Source organism: Callithrix jacchus, chromosome 12 (genome assembly GCF_049354715.1).
Source record: "Callithrix jacchus isolate 240 chromosome 12, calJac240_pri, whole genome shotgun sequence".
NCBI lineage: Eukaryota > Metazoa > Chordata > Mammalia > Primates > Cebidae > Callithrix > Callithrix jacchus.
Window position 1 is genome coordinate 45,664,200 of NC_133513.1, and position 22,138 is coordinate 45,686,337.

Consider the following 22,138-nt stretch of genomic DNA (forward strand, 5'->3'; position numbering starts at 1 on the left):
GTGGGGATGTGTGTGAAGAAGGCAGCACGTAAAATAAAGTATCAGAATTGGGAAAAAAAAAATTAAGCAAATGAACAGTATCTTAGATCTTTGTGGGAAAAAAGATACTAAAGAAAAAGTAAACATGGGAGTCAATGTTGAGAAAGACAAGAGAACTTTTATAATTATGAACTTTATTTACTATGCCAACATTTTCAGGAGAGACTTTACATCTGTTTTATAGAATTCATTTTACAGGCAAATTCTAATATACAGTTTGTACTCTGAACTGACTTTTAAAATCAATGGGAAAAACAATATTGCAGACATTATTTTTGCTCTTTGTTAGTAATGACTTAGAGACCTTAAATTCTTAGGGTCAGTGTTATTTTGTTAAGTAAATGCTTTAGCAAGGAGAAAGTGGGTAAACTTATTCCCAACAAGATTAAAATATATATCTTCAGTTAATGACAAAGCTGTAGACTGGCGCCCACCATCAGAATCATTTATCCAAAAGAATTCTTTCAAATTGCGGCAGCAACAAACTTAAAGGGAGATGTGAAAGATCATTAGAAAATAGAATTCAAGCATCAGAATTTATAAAGTAACAAGGTCATCATCTCCAAGGAAGAACATCAGGATCACATCTATAATTAATTTTCAAATGTGTGCATAAGCATGCAAACATAACCAATGTTTCATAAATATAGGAAATATAGCCAAACTAATTTAAAAACACAAAAACTACTGTGTAAGATGGAAAGTAAACTGAAATGGTGCTGCAGTCTTACTGACCTTAATTGCAAGCCTATTTGGTGATTTCAAAGTACATCCCCAGTGCCCTCGAGGCCAGGAAACCAGTATGACAACCCTGCTCAGAAACCAAGAGTGCACCTCAGTGTCTGTAACACCATTTATGCTACGGGAACATTTGAAAGTGACAGCTGTAGACGGGTCACGCTCTGTGATGCACTGAGAAAAAGTAAGTAAAATACTTATTGGGACAATGGAACATTCAATGAAAACTTAGTGCTTTAATGGGAAAAGTGACATGCTGGGAATATATTTCTGTGAACAGCTGTACTGTTATCTTCAAACAGCAACAATTACAAATTTATTTCAATGAACAAAGCCACACCCAAGAGGAGGCATTTTGATATTTTCGATATTTCAGGCACAACTTCAAGCAATTAAGCTCATTTAAAGTGCAAATCTGATAATTTCTTTCATATTCAGATTTTTACTTGTTAAAGTAAATTCCCTAGTATCTATATAAATACAATGAACAGTAGCCTATATGCCTGAAAATATTGCACAAATGAGACTCCAAAAAAAAAAATGCTAGATGATCTCAGTTATTAGAAACAGTCTAAATGGCATAACTCTAATCCTTTGTTTAATGCCTTAAAATCATCAGCACCTGTACCAATAAACTCCTTAGGCCAAACTTTTCTTTTAAAAATTTGATATGCATCCCATTAATAGCCAAATATCTAATTCTACATATTCTACTAATTTCCTCTTTCACAAATGTGAAACTTAACCGACTCCATACAATTTCTTCCTCAGTACTTATGATGCATACACTCTATCTTCACTGATATCACTATAACTAAGAAACAATAAATGGTTTTGAGTTCCTATGGAGGAGGATTTGGCACAGAGTTGACTTACATTAATAGAAATAAGAAACACAGATCAAGCCAAATCTAAGATGATCTTTGATTATTCATTAAAGTCACATCCTTGCTTCCATTTTGGACTTAACATTTACTAAGGAGCTGATAGATAAGCATGAATATTCTTGCAGTTTTTAAGGAAAACTGCAGGCAAATATTTTATGTCATGCAAGCATCCTAGATTTGTTTTCTCTTACTATATTACGCTTCATAAATATACCGATGAGCCTATCTTCTAAAAGATTAAGACTCAACAAAGGTACAGAGAAGTAGAGCTAATTGGTTAACATTTCTGCAAATCCATCAGGGAAGGAAAAAATAGAGAAAAATGGAGTAAATACATGGAAGAAAAAATGGAGAAAAATTAATTATTGGAGTCAACATTTTTACGTAATGGACAACAAAGACATTTCCCTCAGACTAGGGGGTTTAAAAATTAAGAATTTTCCCTTACGGATAAGGCCAACTCGTAAATAATGTTTCATAAGGGTCTAAACCAAATTCTACAAAAACAAAAACCACTAAGTCTGGTACATTTTACTTTAGGGAAATATAGTATGAGTCACATATTTGCAATATGTGAGAACAGTTTTCTTTCTCCTTCAAAAAGATAGACCATGTATGCCCACTTACAACTGCAGCCCATTATGGGTCATCTCCATGAACAAGTAAGTGCTTTGCTGATTTGCCTGACTCTAACAGTATCTGGACTATGTAAACAATGTTTGGAACTTCACTGCTTCTCCATCAGAAGTGCTGGCATATGAGTGTATAATAACAGATTTGTTTTGCTCACCTGTTACCAAATCCAAGAATTGTTTCCATCCAGTGAATGGCAAATTCATCTAATAGGTAAGGGAATAATGGGTCAAAACAGTAGCAAACACTTCTTTCAAATTTCTACTAAAAGACTTGCTGTTGCTTTTCTATAAAGGGACAATTTCATCAACATACATCTTTTAAAGGAATCTCTAGAAAATTTCAGTGACTTTTTGGCCGTAATCCTGTTTGATACATTTTTGGTCAGCCAGCTGTTCAAAACAAACCTTTTCCTTGTAAGGTTACCTATCTGAAAGATACTAATTCATTTAAAGCAGCTGCAGGTGAACAATCTAAAGATGACATGATTTGGGAGAAGAGGAGGGCAGATTTACTGAACTGACAAGTGGCCAAAGCATGATTAGGTTTGTGCACGTGGTCACGTGGAGGTTCCACACCTACCTTTTACAGAGCATTAAAATAAATAAGAATGCTGTCTTTGAAATACCTTCCAGTGCCTTTTTAATAAAACAAAATTCCCATCTTCAATTCTGTTTTCTTCTCAAATCTACCTTCAAAAAATTGTCTTTCAAAATACACCACAGACGAGGCAAGCGGATCATCTAAGGTCAGGAGTTCGAGATCAGCAACAAGGTGAAATCCCATGTCTACTAAAAAAACAAAAAAATTAGCCAGGCATGGTGGTGCATGCTTTGTAGTCCTAGTTACTCGGGAGGCTGAGGCAGGAGAATCGCTGGAACCTGTGAGGCAGAGGTTGCAGTGAGCTGAGACTGTGCCACTGCACTCCAGTCTAGGCAATGGAGCAAAACTCCATCTCAAAAAACAAACAAAAAACCAAAAACCACAGAAAAGGGAAACCTAGGAAATTCAGAAGGGAAAAAAGTATTATGAACTCAGCTTTCTCAAGATAGTCTTAAATGTGTTATTTTTCTCAAAATACTTTACCTTGTTTTGCTTTAGAAAATAGTTTAAAATCCCTATATATGGGATATTTATATCCCATCAAAGTTTTGTGCAAATATTTCAAGTCCATTATTTCAGTCTTCAGATAGTAGCAGAAAATCAATAAATATAAATATTACAATTAAAGACATAATTTAAAATATATGCTGTGGAAACTTAAAATGGCTATCATGGATCCATAAGCCTATAGGGTTCAAAACTGAATTACCAGCAAAACTCTAGCACCAACATAAGTTACAAATGAATACATCTCTAGGTACAGGTTTCAAGATGTATCTCAAGCTCTCCTAAATTTACCCAGTAACAAATACAAACATAAATGGTATGTGTGTGTATATGTGCATGTGCGTTTGTGCACGTACATGTGCATGTGGTTGTAAAACAAGATGCTAAGCAATATATAACTGGTTTATATGTAATAAGAAGCATTTTCAGCCTGGGGAAATCTGTCTGGGAAATGAATAAATAGTAACATTAGCTTGCTGACCCTGGCAAGGAAAAACAAAACTTATAGACTTTCCATTAAAAGCCTAATCTCCTTTATTCATCACAAAGCTTTTGCACAGACCTTTTAAATATACAAAACACTGGCCAGAACTCTGCTTACAGATTATCATCTTCCATTATCACCATATCTTTAGTTAAAATAGTAGCCATATTCACAGGAGAGACAAGTGAAAAGGGGTCAGGTTCTGACCACCAAAATAAATACAGACCTTAACAGGACTAAACCAGCAAAGCACACTTCTTGCCTGCTCAGTGAAATATGAATTTTCTGACGTGGAAAGGGATGGATAACATGATTTGGGCCTTTGGCAGGCCTCTGAAATGGGTAAGCAAACCTTTGTGTTTACCTGAGATAATTATGCTCAAATAGCATGTACTTCAACCAGGATATAAAATGGAAGAGCCAAACTAGTAGAAGCTTCTACATTTTAATTTAAGATTTGCAGGCTTTAAATGGAACCTCCACCATGGTAGCAAGCTGCACATAAAGCTATTACAGAACAGATTGTTTTTAAGGAACAAATTAGCAGGTGATGGCTATGTACTTAATGTATCTTTGGTTTAGGAAGACGAGAATATCGATTAGAGGCCAAACAATCCCCAGAATGCAAATTACCATTTGGATTCTGCATGATTTCTTTTCGTTGCGTTAGTGGCCTTGGGATGCTTGTCTTGGCCTGGAAACTTTGAGGCTCTAGTTGGGGGTTGCTTGGTTGTTTTTGTTTGAAAGAGCCTGAGGGGGGTCGGAGCTTAGATGCTTTCAGATTCTGATTATTTGAAAGATTTGTTTGACTAGATGTTGGCTGAAGTTTTGCTGAATTACATGTTGTGATTATTGGTGACTTTTTACAAGCGGGAGTCCTACTTGGAGATGATTCAGAAACTGGAGGCGGTACCAAAGAACTCAGTATGGATGGCTTTAAAAGCTGCAAGGACTTGGGCTGAGGCATATAGCCCACTGATGGAGACTGATTTCTTCCAACTCTCTTAGCCTGGTCTACCGTACTTGACTGGGGAGGTGTCTGAAGAGAAGTGGGTATAAACTGCATGTCACTAATTTGATTATTTGCCAAATGATAAGGCTCTTGAGCATTTACAGTCATGTTTAAGTTTGCTTCAGAAGGTGTACTCTTAGCCGCATCCATTAATTGTGGGCTTGATGAAAAAGACTGGTCTTCCGAACCATGGTTGCTTTCTTGTTGCAAGATGTGTGTAAAGCTTTCTTCCAGATGTGCAACGCCCTGATGTGTTTCTTGGATTGAGGATTCACTGTGGGCCTCGATATGCTGTGGCTTTATTAGTTTTCCCTGGGTGTGGTCTGTGGGTCTGGGAAGGCTGCTGGAAGGCTGTAGTACTTGAGGCTGTTAAAATTAAAAACAACATTAGCAACAAGTTATCTTAGAAATTCCACCCAGATTTAATATACATACCAATTAAGCTGTGTTGGTAATTATTATGGCTTTAATATGGAAAACATGTAGAGTTTCTTTTAATTAAAAAATGAACTGCAATATTCAAGCAAATTAGACACAAACGAGAGTGATAATGCAAACAAAAAATGATACAGGCAGTAAACACTGAACAAGATCCAAAATTAAATGAGAAAAAAACATTAAAGTACTAATTTATTATAGAAAAATTCCTGCCATAATAGATTCATTGGGTATTTTAAACATTAGAGCTTGGCAGAATGATTCCACAGTTTTTGGTTTAACCTCCCCAAAGCATTCAGATGTTAACTGTGACCTTCAGAATATTACTCATATTAAAGTTTTAAAAAAAAGTTGTACACCACCTTAACAAGTGTTGTATTTCTGTCAAGAATGAAAAGCACCAGCCGATAGACAATATTTAGAATACTACATTCTCAGTTTATGTAAAATTCTATTTATTTAACAAATATAGGTCAATACATTTAGCTAATGCTAACCTATTTTTAATATTCTTGTTAAAAAGTTTCCAGATAAAATGTTTCAGAGTTCATTTGTTCTGTCTCACTGCTATTATGGCTGACGTGAAAAAATAGATCTACCCTGACTAAAAGTAAACATTCACTTACTTAAATTTAGAATAATCAGCCTTTTAAATGATGGCTCAGAGTAAAACAAATTTGAAGTTGCCTCTAACTGGAACTAAAGCACAGAAGCCTATGACGACAAAATTCTTACGGTCTATATGCCTCACATGTACTTCCCTGAAGCTCACTGTGTAGTGGTTTAAAAAAAAAAAAAAAAATTAGAGGAACAGGGCAATTTCCACGATTTTGGGGTATCCAGTAAAAAACACAAATCTTAAAGTTATCTTTCAATGGCCCAAACAGTTAAAGTATATGGGGCAGGGCCTACTGGGCCTGTCCTGATACAGGAGTATTTGCTACATATGCCTAATCTCTCTCTCTCTCCCCCCTCTCCCCAGCCCTCCCCCTTCTTTCTCCCCCTCCCCATCTCTCCCCCTCTCCACTCTCTCTCTCTTTCTCTAAATAGTGTGGGCTAAAAGTCAGAGTTTGGCAAAAGGCTTTACACCGTGAATGTCAAAAGACTATTTCTTACTAGTAACTTTTTTTTATTTGCTAATCCACAAATAAATCTACATAGTATTGATAATTTCCCCATTATAAGTGGCAGATCTATTTATACTGCATCATTTGTGTTTTTTCACTTCTTTCACCTCCCTGACCAGCACTGGACAATGGCTGCCCAGGATCAGCAGCCAGCAATTAGACTATGGCTGGACTGCGAGTGACTGAGGGCAAGGCTCATCAACTCATGGAGGATGGTTGGCTATGATGGCATATGGCTGACTTGCTATTAAAAAGAAATGAAGACAGTGACTATTCAAAATTTGAAATATGTCACATCAAATCATATTGCAGAATGTTTGAAATAAATAATCCATCTCAACTGCTGTCTCAAGCTAAGTATCTCAGACTTTAAAGTCACTGGATATTTTCACAGTATATCAACACAAAAATGAATAGACTGTCCCGCAAAATGGAAGATAATAAAATCACCATATAATTAACTCAACAGATTCTCCCTGGGGTTCCCTAGATAAAAATGACTATGGCAAAGTGATCAAAAACCTTGAAAGATCAGTGAAAAAATAGAGCAGGACCATATTAAGCAAACCAAAATCTACCAAAGGGAATAAAAAGTAAAAAAGTAATCAGGAAGGAGGCACCATCAATTGGTTGAACAGAGATTTCCCTTTTCACCTTCAAACATGGTAAGATATTCTAGTTCCAAGTTAAAAATCTGAAAGCAATTTGAGACTTTTGAAAATACCAGTGATAATTTAAAAATGGACTTTATTATAATATGTCTAGTGCCAGGAACAACAAAGGTATAAATGTGCTATCAGTGGAAAGCATAAATAGAGATGATTTTTCAGTTAAGACAGGTAGTTAACTGGTTATTCAGATAACCAACTTCCAGAATTGCCCAGGTAAGGGCCATTGTGAACTATAAATTTGTACTATTTTGTACTCACCACTTCTACTGTTTTGATTACTCATAGTACCCAACTGACCACTGCTTAGAGAAACAAATGGAAATACAGCAGAGTCAAAAAGACATGCTACTTGTATTAAAAGCAATAAAACTTCATATCAAATATTAATGAATTAGAAAAGTTTTTAAAGAATAACAAAATGCTGAGTCAACTGAGAGGAATGTAACAGTTATATAAATAAATGTCTAAACTACTAGTTAGACATCTACACTACTAATTAATTACTTTAAATCAGTGGTTTCCATATGCTAAACAATATAAATTTTGTGTTTTTATTAAAAATTAATTTTGGTGGCATGATATAATTTCCCTATTCCAAAATCAATGTCTTATTTATTTGGTAACTATAGTTTGGAAAATTAGTTCCACTACTGTAAAACAAAGTCTACTTCATGAGGAATAAGAAACACCTATATAATGTGAGGAACAAGGAAGCAACTTGCTCCTGATATGTGGAAGACTACATGGAAATGGTTATCCACTAAGGGCTGGATTGACGCTAATTACACTTACCAGCAAGTTGAACAAGCTACCTCTTAATCACTAACAAGAAAAGCAGAGATGTGTTTTGATGGCTTGTTGCCACAGTTTCCCCAAATTCTAAACAATCAACTATTTTAATATAAATGCAAGATGTTAATTCATCTTGTTCACATCCACTACTGCTTCTATGGCCATTAAAAAGACATCCTCACAGACATTTTTAGAATGTAAATATAAAAAGATCTCTCATCCTCTTGAATGATAAGACAAATAGGAATGAATATAAAAGACTATAAACTTTTTTTTTTTTTTTTTGAGACAGAGTCTTATTCTGTTGCCAGGCTGGAGAGCAGTGGCGTGATCTTGGCTCACTGCAAACTCTGCCTCCCGGGTTCCCATATTCCTCTGCCTCAGCCTCCCAAGTAGCCAGGACTACAGGTTCGCACCACCATGCCTGGCTAATTTTTTTTATTTTTAGTTGAGATGGGGTTTTACCATGTTGGCCAGGATGGTCTCAATCTCCTGACCTCGTGATCCACCCGCCTCAGCCTCCCAAAGTGCTGGGATTACAGGTGTGGGCCACCGGACCTGGCCCATTTTTTAAATGTTTATTATGTATCATGTACTGTAATAGAAGGGAGAAAATCTGGAGCTGAAAAAAACTTTGTTCCTGTGTTTGAGGAGCTCAGTGAGGGAGACGATAAGGTAAAGGAGTGATGAGGCCATGTCTCAAGCATAACCACATACAGGAACAAAAAGAAAACATGCCTGCCTGGAGAGGTCACAGAAGGCATTCCTGAACGGCAAAAAATCTGCCCTGAGTTTTAATAGGGTAAATAGGAGTTCAACAAGCAAACAAGAAGAGAAGAATATTCTGTGTAATGAGCTGGTACAAGCCAAACACAGAGGTAAAAAAAGAAAACGGCATGATCCGGTCTCTTCGAATTACAGACTGAATTTGAAAGGACACTGCAAAAGCATAGCTAAGGGCCAGCTCCTAAGGTAAGGGACTTGTGTCAGGCTAAGTAGCTGTGACTTTGTATTGTAGATGATGGGAGATGTGGATGAATTTTAAGCAGAGGAATCCCAATACCCAATGTCTGTGTTTTAGAATGATCACTCCACAGTGGAACAGTGAGGAATGTAACCAGAGGGGATGAAACTGTCAGAAAAGCCATACAGTAAGCTATTTAGCAAAAATCTCTAAGATCTTAAGGTGGGACAGGCAAGATGAGTACTGGCTTGTATCCAAAAAAGGCCTCTGGGGAGCTGTCTACCAATCCATGGATTTCATAGCCTCAGCAGCCCACGAAACCTAGAGGACAAAAGGAATCCCCCCACTACTGGGGGGACTTCAGGAAAGATCCCATATCTTAACTACTCCCTATAGCCACAAATGAGTAAAACTTTAATCCTGAAACTTGTGCAGGGGTTGGTTACTGAAGCATCAAAATGAGGACCTATTCCCAGGCTTACAGAGCTAAGTGCCTCTAACTGAACTCAGCAACTTCAAGTCTTACTTCAGTTAGATACATAAACTTCAGCGCACCATTCTGATAATTCTCAAAGAGTTCCATGTGTCAAGGTCAAGAATGTCAGCAACAGGCACTACTGGGTGGTTGTGCAAAGGCTTCATAGACATCTTTAATGTTAATCATAAATGTCTATTTTAGGCTGCTTTACAAAGATAACCAGAGACTGGGAGCGCCTTACAGGCATGTACCATGTACCATTATTCATTATAGTTGGTATTTCTAATATTGGGCACAAAGTAGGGATGAAATACATATTTGCTAGATAAATGAATAAGTGAATATTAGCAGTTTATTCAAGAATTACTTATTTGGCCAAAAATTATCAAAGTGATACTTTTTTATTAGGCCAATGATGAAGCACTAATAAATAAAAACTAGTTTAAAAAATAAACACTGACGAAAAACAAATCTAACAGAAAAAACCTATTGTTCCCTCTAAATAAGTTTGTGGTTAGCTTAATGATTCATGTTTGGAAGGACAGCAGGAAATACTGACTGCATGTTAAACACAGGTACCTCTCATAATGACCTTTTAAAAGCTTAGCCGCCAAATGTTTTCTATCTGAAGACTAGAAATAGGTTGGGAAAAGTGTCTTAACAAGCATTCAGCTATTTTCTGTTTCAAATTCTAATAATTAAATATGATTATATAAGTAAAACATTTAGCATAGGACTTCTAGCACATACTATGTGCTCAATAAATTTCATCTATGATTATTAAAGGATATAAGAATGATGAGTTCAAGCCATAGCTCTTTTGTAACTGGGTCTTCAAAACAAAAGCAAGTTATTTGGCAATATAATAAACTAGAATATGAGGTTTCTAGGCTTCAAATACATAGTTCAATAATGTCAATATTATCTAAATGTTTTGAATCTGCATAAAGTATATTTGATATGACACAGAAGTCAAGGATTTTTAACTGCCTTCCTGGAGATAATAACCAGAGCAAAGACATGCAAGTTTGGAGAGAACTTTACAATGGCTCTACAAAGGAGGGAGTACAAACAGCATTGAATCATTTAGCTTTTAGAATCAGACTGATCTCAGTTTGAATTCTGGATCTATCACTTATAGATCTATCTGGCTCTACCACTGATAGGTGAGATAGTGGGTAAATATAATCCCACTATCTTAAAATGGAATTTCATAATTCACAAAATGAGGATAGTATCAGTATATATACTTCATAGAATTGTTGCAAATAATAACCAGTGACAGTACAATGCCTGATACATAAATACCTGAGAAATGTTATACTCTGGGCTCTTAGAGAGCAGTGTTCCCTTCTTTCCAATGGTATAGATCCAAACTCTTGAGTCTGCATGCATGATCTCTAGTTATCATGAGACCCCTACATAAAAAATATTGTTCTTGTAAAGTGGGGTTAAAAAAAGTTAACATGTTCAAATTCAAACATTTTGGCAAATGAAAGCCAGAATTTGGACCATCAGATAATTTCTTAAACTGCAGCCCTAAAATTTAACATTCTGTGCTATCTGGTTAATTCTGATGAGTTCACAGGCTTTCAGAATATGCAATATAACCAGATGATTATTTTAATATATTTAAAACACTATAGGCAGATGCAACACCAATATTAAGGAACTAGCTTTACTGGATAATGTCCTATTTCTTTTTCTTTTTTTTTTTCTTTCTTTTTTTTTTTTTTTTTGACACGGAGTTTCGCGCTTGTTACCCAGGCTGGAGTGCAATGGCGCAATCTCGGCTCACCACAACCTCCACCTCCTGGGTTCAGGCAATTCTCCTGCCTCAGCCTCCCGAGTAGCTGGGATTACAGGCATGCGCAACCATGCCCAGCTAATTTTTTGTATTTTTAGTAGAGACGGGGTTTCACCATGTTAACCAGGATGGTCTCGATCTCCTGACCTCGTGATCCACCCGCCTTGGCCTCCCAAAGTGCTGGGATTACAGGCTTGAGCCACCGTGCCCAGCCCCTATTTCCTTCTTAGATGATCTTGCCTACACAGGATAACTTTCAGACACTAAACTCAAGCCACACTGTGGAGCAGTATTTCTGTAAAGAGGTGATTCCACAGTGACCCACTGCAGGAAACATAATGAACATGTAAAAAGGCAAAGTAGCATCCATCAATGAACAAAACAGTTCACCTTTAATGTTTTACAACACTTCAAAGATCTACAGCATTAGCATACATATGGAAAAGCATTCATTCCAGTTTTCATAAGCAGTCTGATTCTAGGGTTATTAGTAAAAGATGGCAGCTAAAACATCAACTCCTGATTGAGTAAAAATATGTCAAAGTGTACAAAGAAAGCAGGAAATGTTCTAAAGTGTAGTAATGCTACTGCATAACAGACAAGATTTACCTAATTTTTTTTCCTTGGTACATACAAATTTATTGTTGTTATTAAATACATTTTAACTATAAAAAAGAAAGTGAAAATAGAGCCATCTGTAACATGCCTGTACATTCATGCAGGCTCTGACATGCATCATGCAAACTGGAAAAAAAAAAAAAAACAACCAAAAAGTGGTTATGAGGAAGGTGGTAGGAAAAAATCTGAAATTGTACTGTACCACGCTTTGTCAGAGAAGTAATGGACTAACTTCTCAACTCCTTGCCAATGGCATAATGGGAGAGCAGAGACAAGAAAAAGACAGGACAATGGCATCAGAGACCACACACAACACCAAGGATTGCCATGACTGGGTGGCAGCCACAAGTATTTGCTTTGCTATTGTTGTGTTTTCCTAGGCATTATTCATTATTTCATTTAATGTATTTGTGCATAATAAAAACACTTAATAGATTCATACTTTCTTATTAAAGTAATTTGCAAGTTAGTACAAATGCTCATAATCACAGAAAGGCATGTGCACAACTTCTCACACTTAAGAGGGATCACTTGAAAACTCTTACCAAATAAAATGTTGAAAATAGTCTGGTAAACTTTAATATTCATACTCCAAAGACCTAAAAAGGTTTAGTCCCACGTAACCCCTTATGAAGAGGTAGAAATTAAATTTTAAATAATTTCAAGCTTCTGTAAATTATAAAATTAAATAAGATTCAGGATGTGTTAGTTTAGCTTTATTATTGTCACTGCATTCAAGACCAGTAAAGGTATAATCTGATCTTAACCTATGATGCAAATTATAAGTGAGGTTCTGCACATCAGTACAGACATGAAAGACTTAACTGTATCCCTAATACTGTATTACAACTAGATTTTAAAGACTTTTGCTTTAGAGATCACAAGAAGCCAATCACAGCTTCCAGTGCTTTTCGGGAATCAGGAATGCTCTTATTCTTCTGTATCTCACTATTACCTCAGAATGGTGCCTCTAGACCTCAGAAAATTTAGAGGATGGCAGATTGATAATATAAATTGTTTATAAATACTTTTGGAAATAAAGAGTTCAATGGCTTTTCTAAGTTGATGACCAGTTAACGTTTTATTTTTTTAAGTATCAAAGTGATTAAGAGGAATTTAATAATAGAGGCACAATCATTGTGAGATGATTATTTTTGTGTGTCTATATCTCAAAGACACAGAATCTATTAGCATCTACCTCTCAGATGATGCACAGTAGTTCAGGGGAAAAAAATCTAAATCGAATCATAATAGTACAATTCCACTGATGTGACCAATAGACACAGTATATTTATCCAGAGTACAAGAATACTGCAAGCATTACAGTACAGAAACAAAGACTGGCTAAAAAAAATAAATCCCACAAGCTGCAAAGCAGATTGTAATAAAAGGCTTTATAGAGAAAACACTAATTGTTGCATTTCTCATAATTGCAAGAAACTAAACCATGCCTGTATTTGTGGAAGGCCTATTGGACCATGAGTTAGATGCATATTTCTAGTCAATTAACCAATGACTATACTAGATAGTCCCTAATTTCAAGGACTAAGTACCACATTCTATGTTAACTATACTTAAATTAAATATGAGCATACACAAAATTGAATTAGTAAAGTGTTTTCACTGAGTTACTCTAGTTTGCATTCCATTCAAAAATATTTTATTTTTATGAAAAGTCATCCCAGAGCTAATTTCTAAGGAGGCTGAAGCTATTCTTATGTATAACATTGATTAAGTCACACATTGGAGTCAATCAGATTGAGCCTTGTTAATTTATACCTTACAAGCATATCTGACAATTCGACAATTGTCAAATACACATTTGACACATCAAGTGCCCTTAGAAAGTGCATACCCTTTGATTAAGTGATATGCTTCTAGGAATCTATCTAAGAAAAGAGAGACACTGACATTGATTTATACACAAAGATAAACTGCTTAGCAATATTCCTCTCTGTAACTAGAAACAACATTAACGCCCAATAGTAGAAAAAAAATTCATTTAGAAATATTTGCCATGTTAAAATGTGTGTATATATATAAAATACTACGTGAAAAAAGCACAACAATTGAAAATATATAATTCAACTTTAAAACATAAAATTTAGAAGACTGAAAGAAAATATACCAAAATGTTTCTTCTAATTCCTCCATAATGAGTTACTACATTACTATTATAAATAGGACAAATGTACATTTTGAAGGTGTATTTACAAAAAATATTTAAAGTTCAGACTCTGGAAATAGAATGGAATTTAATTCTGGTTTGTTCACTTAGCCTGAGCAAATTACTACCTCATTTGCTGATTTATTTATGATTTGCATTTTCCTTATTATAAAATTGGAATAATAGCTCTGACTCTGAGTTATTGTGAGAATCAAATAATTAAAATGAAATACCTAGAAAAGCATTTAAGACATTAAAAATCTTAATAAGTATTCAATTAACATTAGTCTTTTCCCCTTTCTTAAAATGTATGGCTAAATTAAAAAATATATACATAAGAGTTTCCTATAGAAATATTTGTGAAAGTGTAATTTTTAAGTAGCTCTTAGAAAGATTATCCAGATGTATGAATTTCAGGAGAACAGTTCTCCAGCCAAACGGACTAAAAGAATAAGGCTAGTGAATTATTAAAGTGAGACAGTGCAGTTGAGGTAAATGGCAAAAGTGGGCATTCAGTGAAATCATTTTGGCTGAACTGCGGAAAAGCTGATTCTGTTACAAAGAGTTCATCAGCCATTTAAGCCATTCTGTTAATATTCAACAACAAAATTTTTTTCCCGCCATAGACAATTCTTAGGAGGCACCACTTAAAAACAGTATTTCTGCAAAAAAAGCTTTACTATGATTATACACACAAAATCTATGCACATCAAATTATCTAAACTTCTTAGCCTTCATATTTAAAGTCAGTATATTAAAACCTAAATGCTCAGATTTATATGGGCAAAATAGATCAATGCTTTTCTAACTGCAGGTTGCTACGAGCATTTAAAAAAATAGAATAGGGAGAAAAAATGACAGTATCTTATGTTTTAAGAAAAAGTATTGTCTATGAATCTTTTATCTGAATTTTAAATACACATACACATGTGAATCAGGTTGTAAATATATTCTTTCAGTAAATACATACTGGGCTATCATGTAAAATAAATTTATAATCACTGCATATCAAAAATGTTTGTGAAACACCCCCTGAAATTTGTTAGAAGGAAGAGGATGTAAGACAATATAAACTTGTCATTCTTAATGTAATTCTGGTGGACACAACTACTAACTACTATAATATAATCTTAGAATAATCAAGCAACACTACATCAAGAAGCTGTCAGGGTATTACGACAAATATAGATGCATTTAAGTTATTGTTGTTGTTTTAAAAACCACTTTTTCCCTTCCCATTAAGTCACTGCATATGGAAGGTAAAGATAAATAGGACTTCTAAATTTCTCAAACAAGGTACTAAAGAGCAAATTTTAAAAGCTCAGTCAGACACAAAAAGAAATAGATATTATTTCAAAACATACTTTTTGAAAAGTCAAGTATTATTCCTGTAAGTACATGCTCTGGCAAGAAATGTTCTTTGGAATTACCAGTAAGGCTTTCTACTTGTCAAAAGCCATTATTTTTATTAAAATTTCCTACTCTGAGGTAGGTTATTTATCATTCCCAATTTTACACAGTTGAGAAATTAGAGTAGAAAGACTACACCAATGCCAGTTAAGTGAATCTGTACAAAAGCTCAAGTCCCTACTAACAGGGAAAGACCTCTATATGTCTAAATGTAGATATTTTCTGCTAACCTAGAGAAAACTTAATGTGAAATAAAAAAGTAAGTATCATGAAGTAGAGGCTAGTAATATACTTAAGAAATGTAAGTCAAAATTTCCTGAGAAAGAAAAATAATAAAGACCAGAACCTTCCATTTACTTCTATTTTCCTATATTCTTAAACTTGGTATGAACATTGCTGGCCAGTACAGCTTTCTAGAGTGACGAGGGCTAACTATTCCCTGTGAACATTAATTATCTCACTCTGCGTATTTGGAATAAACTATATTTTCACACTAGAAGGTCTACTATACTCCTGTAACTTAAAAACAACCGATTACCCTTACTGAAGACTCACAGCCAAGATTTACCTTGCCTCTCCATTTAGAAGATAAAGGCAGTTGACTCAAGTTGATGTTCAAGAAGTTATCAAAGAACTTTTTAATGAAACATAATGGAGAAATCTCTCAACTATCTTCCATTACTTAAGCACAATTAACCTCTTCAAACATGAGTACTAGGACCCACATAATAACTAAATGTGGAGACAAGTATCACTGACTACAAGTTTATTGCAGGAAAAGATCTATTCCAAAACCCTCTGGAAAACCACTACATTTTTTCTAATAATTTTGTGCCTTTCTCCTCTGTATTTTATCACTAAAAAAAAAAAGCCCTTTATTAGTAAACTGCTTTAGCTATTCTCAGGGTGAATTCAAAATAGAGTAGAAGTTTAGAGCATTATTTCCCCTGTAAAGGAACCTTTCAAGCTCATTGACAGTTATTAAAAGGCTGTGAACAAGCCCACTGGTCATTACTTCCCACCAATAGGGTCCTATAGTCTCAAAGATCAAGTCCTAGGCCCAGTTCTTTTAGATGCATAGGCTGTGAGAACCTACTCAGGAACAGACTCATATATATATATTCCTAGATGACAAATATATCCAAACTGTGGAGAACCAAACCTTTCTTTTCGTTAATCTGAAGACGTAGAGAAAGAAGGTTTGATCTAGAGAAGTTAAAAAAAAAAAAGGCAGATCTTACCAGTAATGTAGAAATTGTAGGATAGTACTGCTTCACAGTTGGAAACAAAAAGGAAAGCTCTGGACCCAAGAAAGGTGAAGAAGCACTTGAAATGCAGTCATTGACTCAAGGAAAAGCCAAGAAAATTCTAAAGCTATATAAATAAACTAATGAAATGGGTGTTTCTGAGAAACATGTTTTTAAAAATAAAGCTAAAATTCTATTTGTAATACAGAATACTTAACCCCAAACTTCAATTCCGTATTATAGCTAGCTAAGGAGAAGGAGAAAGGAAGAGGAAAATGGTGAGACCAAAGGAATCGGGCTACAAGGGGGCTTGAGTAAGTATAAAAGTGGGTGTGCTAATCTGAGGGGAAATCTCAAACCATGCCTAAGAACACATTATAATTTGATATATCTGTCCTTTAAAATTCCAGATGAATTCACTAGCAATTTAGTATAATTCTTTTTGTGCTAGGATTATTTAAATAGAGGAGAAAAGAAAGCAACTTACTTGCGGACCAGAGGAGTAAAAAGGAGGAGTTACTGAGGCGGTGGGAGACAGAAAAGGAAGAGGACAAAAAACTCCTTTTTCCACTGCTTCCACTAAAGAAACGAACTTGCTACTAAATAACATCACATAAAAGCCTATACAAACTATTTTTCTTTAAAACAAAAGTACAAAAGGGAAGGAGAAGTATAGCGGCAAAAAATAAACTTCACGCCTTCTCTGGAATTCATGTTGACACATCATAATTTTGGCTAATTCCAAAATTAAGATTTTCTTTAAACAAATAAAATTGCTAATTACTTTAAATTTCCTCCTTTTATACCAAAATGGATAATAAAAAAATTGACTGAATCACAAATCTGAATAATCCTTGGAGAAGGCATAAAAGTATCTCTGATTGACTATATTTGTATTTCTTTTTAATTAATAATAGCTTTTTATGGGTGACTTTTCAAAAAAGATAAAATATAACCAACTTACCAGGCATACTTAAGTACATAAAACAAAATAACCCCCGTTTTAGAAAGGAGAGTTAACGTAAACAAAAATTTTAAGGTCAAACAATAACTAAATCATTAGAAATGTTAGTAAACCATGCATATTCCAAAGCCATTTCTTCTGTGCTGTAAAGCTGATAAATTACAAAAACATCTTAGTTGTTTTAAATCACTTTTAGATAAAACAATTAGAAATATCTTTATTTTAGATGACAGTGAAATGCAATCCAAACCCTTAATTAGGAAATATTTAAAGAAATGTGCAATGGTCTAGTAAGCCTGCTCCCTACACATTATGCATCTGTCCATCATACTACTGTGTATCGTATGTACATTTTTTAAAGCAATTAGATAACACAATAATTTTTATTCACATATTTCAAATTTTTGAAAATGCATTAAAGACAGATGCATGTCAGTAGGTCTAGGGTCACTGGCAATAGGTTTAAACAGTATTAGAATGAAATTAACTTCAGACAGCTTCCATTAAGGCTCTAAGTGGAGGTCTGTTTACATGCAGTCAAAGGAAGTGTTAAGAGAGGAGACCATAAAGTGCTGCTTTAGCAGATGCCTGCAGAGCACTCAGGATAGGAAAGGAGGTGCTGGGGAGGAACAGGTCATGCATAAGGGAAATACCATGAAGGGGAAGCCAGAGCAGGATAGGAGTGAGAGACACAGACTCACTCTGTCTGCGGTGCGGTGGAACAGTCCGTGGGATCCCCTGGAAGGAGCCCTGCCAAGGAGAGAAGGAGGGAGCAGAATACCCACCCTGTGCAGAGAGAGATGGGGTAGGGAGGTATAATAAAAAAGGGAACCAAAAAATAGAGAAACCAAAGTCACTTTGTTTTACTTTTAAAATAACACAGAGCAATAGTGTTAACAAGAAGACAGTTTTCATTTTTTAAAATACAGGCAGCTCAAATTGCTAAAAATACATCATAATCCAAACAGTTATTTTAATAATTTTTTAAAAATTATTTTCCTCTATATTTGTAGTACAATGTAAAAAGTAATATATTCTTTCTGGTATACATTATATTTACCATTATATGTCTCATTAAAGTAGCAGATTCCAGTCTTTTGCAGAAAAGGAAGGAATTTAAAGGGAGGGATAGACTTCAGGTGTTAAACACATAGAAAATGTATCAATTTATGAATCAGGCAATACCAAAAAAAATTACCATACAAAAAATTTTATTTCAGCCAGGTATGGTGGCTCACACCTGTAATCCCAGCACTTTGAGAGGCTGAGGAGGGTGAATCACAAGGTCAGGAGTTCAAAAACAGCCTGGACAATATGGTGAAACCCTGTCTCTACTAAAAATACAAAAATTAGCCAGGTGGAATGGTGGGCACCTGTAATCCCAGCTACTCAGGAGACTGATGCAGGAGAATCAGTTGAAACTGGGAGGCGGAGGTTGCAGTGAAGCCAAGAACCCCCACTGGACTCCAGTCTGGGCTACAGGGCAAGACTCCATCCCACTAAAAAAATTTTTTTAAAATTTCTTCTTACATCACAGGTTTTCAGAAGATTAAAGAATGTTAGCAAAAGGTAGCAAAACCAACACAACATTTAAAAAGATTTAGGATGTTGTAAGAGTAAGTACTATATAAAGAATGTGACATGCAGGCCACAGGTTACGTGTGCATGCTTTTTAATTTGAAGAACGTGTGGCTTTTTAGCTTTACTTATTTTAATCACAGATTATCATAACTAGGATACTTTTGAAATGTCATTTACTTCAATTTCCTCACTTTACAGATAAAACTTTCTTCAAGAAAGTAACTGTTCAATGTCATACAAAGGGAACCATATTGGGTCTTATGTCCCTAGCCTCCTCACTGACTGAAACATATGCACAAATAAAACTACTGAAACACTCTTAAAATATCGTCGAGGAAAATGAGCCTATAAATCATCATATCCAGTTAAATCTGCAAAAGAAATTACGTATATGTTTTAGACCAATTAATCCAATATAAAAAATGTTGTATTAAAAATAACTGATATAGTTTATCAGTGTTTTCAGATCTTATGAATGGTTTCAAATGAAAAATTTTTTCTCACTTTCGGTATCAACATTCTTTGACTCAGGTATAATTAGATACTTCTTTAAATTTAAGGCTGATCCCACATTGTTCAATATAAAGCAGAAACAAAAAAGATTCATTTTCTATGTTGATGAAGGAAAAAAACACCTACAAAAACTAAATTAACAATCTTCAGAATATTCTAGTAAATACAAATATTATCTTTTGAAATTTTGCTAATTTAGCAAAAACAGCTTAGAAAATATTATTAATTAGGGTGATGAACCCAGATGCTCTCCACAGATACTACGACCTGCTGTTCTGCTGTTTGTAAAATGTTTTGGTTCAAAGGCTTTTTACTAAACAAATTCTCAACCAAATCCTCCCCATGCGTTTTGCAGAACCAAGGTTCTACCCACTGTACTACTAAGTAAAGACACTTTGAGATGTGAACTTCATAGATATGTTTAAGAAAACAGTCATAGATTCCTTCATCAAAGAGGTACGTTTACCTTTGAAGGTATGTGGAAATAGCACTGACCTTGGAGTCAGGGAAAACTGTTTTTTTCCCTTGGCTCTTTCAGAAGCCTTGTAACCTTGAGAAAATTACTGATTTTTGAGCCTCAGTTTCTTCATTTGTCAGAGGCACAGGTGGGAACAAGTTCATCTCAAAGAACCCCCTATTTCTATATTTTACTTAGTCATATCTGTCCCCATCTTCACTCCAGTCATTTTATAACTCTATTTTTAATTTTATAACTCTATTTATATGGCATTTAAAACAATCAACTTTGTATTAAATTGTCTCTCCTGCTATATAATTAATTCGTGAAATAATTTAAGTGAAAGTATCTGTCACAGTAGCTATAATTTGGCAGGAGTTTTAAAAGATATTAAATGTCCCACCTTCCATAGCCTAAAACTCCCCCAGCATAGAGCAGATACTAAGTAATTATTTACTGATTTAAGCAAAATTAAATCAATTTACTGTGTTTATCTAGAGATGCATCTGTAGCATCTGTTAATCCTGGTCACACACTACAGCCACCTAAGAAATTTTAAAAACAAAAACAATGATATCTATCTTCATTTCCTCAAGACAAACAGATCATAATCTCTGGCATAGGCCTGAGCATGAGAAGGGAAAGACAACCTTGACAAGTAAATACATAAAGAGCGCTGCCGGCTACTCCCAAGGGGCACCCATCTATTAGCTGATCAAATAGCTGTATGCCCCATCTGAGCTTATGCCCAGAAAGACAAAGAATGTGACTCATTTTGTTTCTGCCACCCAAAATGCCTCCTCCACTTCTCTACTCATCTGTTAAAATCCTATCCAGCCCCTTTAAGCTTTTTCAAACCCATTTCCTAAAAGCTTTTCCTGATCCTACGTAAATTATTATCATTCCTATTTATAAACACCCATAGCAATTGGTGGAATCTTTCTTCCTCTTTTCATTACTTTGATTTGAGTATCTTAAAAATTCTTCTACTAAATGTAACCACCCTGAGAATAATAGCTCTCTTAATTTCCTTGGTGTCAACTACTTAGCTTCTTGTCAATTTACTTAGAAATAACATACTTTGATCAGCATTTAATAGAGGGAATTCCAGTTTCAGGAAAAGATGGAGTAGAGACACACCTCTTCCTTTTCCTTTTGTCAACTACAGCTAAAAACCCTGGGCACTATATATAAAACACAATACTCTGAAAAAGTGAGACCAGCTAGGGACCTTGGGACCCAAGGAAAAAATACAGTGATTTTCTTTTTGCCTTATGTATCCTACACTGAATGGTAGAAAAGCCAGCACCTGGAAATGCCAAAAACACAACAAAATTTAAGAAAGCCTGCACTCTCTAGCCAAAGGTTCAGGAAAGAGGTAGCCTGGCAATGCAGAAAACTTGTATCCAGTAACCTGCCTAGCACCACAGAAAAACCTGAGGTCGCAGCCCCCATCCCCATCAGAAAGGGAGGACTGGGGAGTGTAGGCCTCCACCCCTGCATGGCTGTGATATTTTCTTATGTACTTCTTAAAATACATACAGAAAATATTTAAGACACTTGTAAATGAGGAAAGAAAAGGGACTTAAAGGAATATACAGTTTCTTTATGTAGTAGACTATATATAATTTAACAGCACAACTAAAAATTAATATAAAGAGATAAACTCAAAATACTATATAAATAAAAATGGAATTATTAAAAAAGTAACTAATATACAGAAAAGAAAAACAGAAATAAATAAAATGGCAGATTTATGCCCTAACATTAGCAATAATGACATTAAATATAAAGGGCTGAAATACACCCATTAAAAGACAAGATTGGTAGAGTAAATCATGACCTAACTATATGCAGACTACAGGAAATTCATTTTATGTATAAAAATATATGTATTTTAAAGTAAAAGATGAAAAAGATACACCACACAAAAAAATCCAAAGGAAATTTGGTATGCTTATATTATCAAATAAACTTCAGAGCAAAAGAATTCCCACATAT

General features: G+C 34.9%; 1 protein-coding gene across 13 annotated transcripts in view; it reads right to left on the minus strand.

Annotated features, from left to right (window-relative positions):
• The window catches only part of CCSER2 (coiled-coil serine rich protein 2), a 204,566-nt gene that overhangs the window by 4,393 nt on the left and 178,035 nt on the right, over positions 1 to 22,138 (minus strand). For 5 of the 13 annotated variants that reach the window (XM_035267809.3, XM_035267808.2, XM_054242892.2 and 2 more), the window contains one exon: positions 157 to 5,269. In XM_035267809.3, the coding sequence (XP_035123700.1) occupies positions 4,454 to 5,269 (816 nt within the window). In that variant the 3' untranslated portion in view covers positions 157 to 4,453. Of the gene's footprint in view, positions 1 to 156; positions 5,270 to 10,681; positions 10,792 to 12,000; positions 12,041 to 18,239; positions 18,373 to 22,138 lie in introns of those variants that run through there. The other 8 variants (XM_035267813.2, XM_078345429.1, XR_013524859.1 and 5 more) reach the window with 7 other exon arrangements.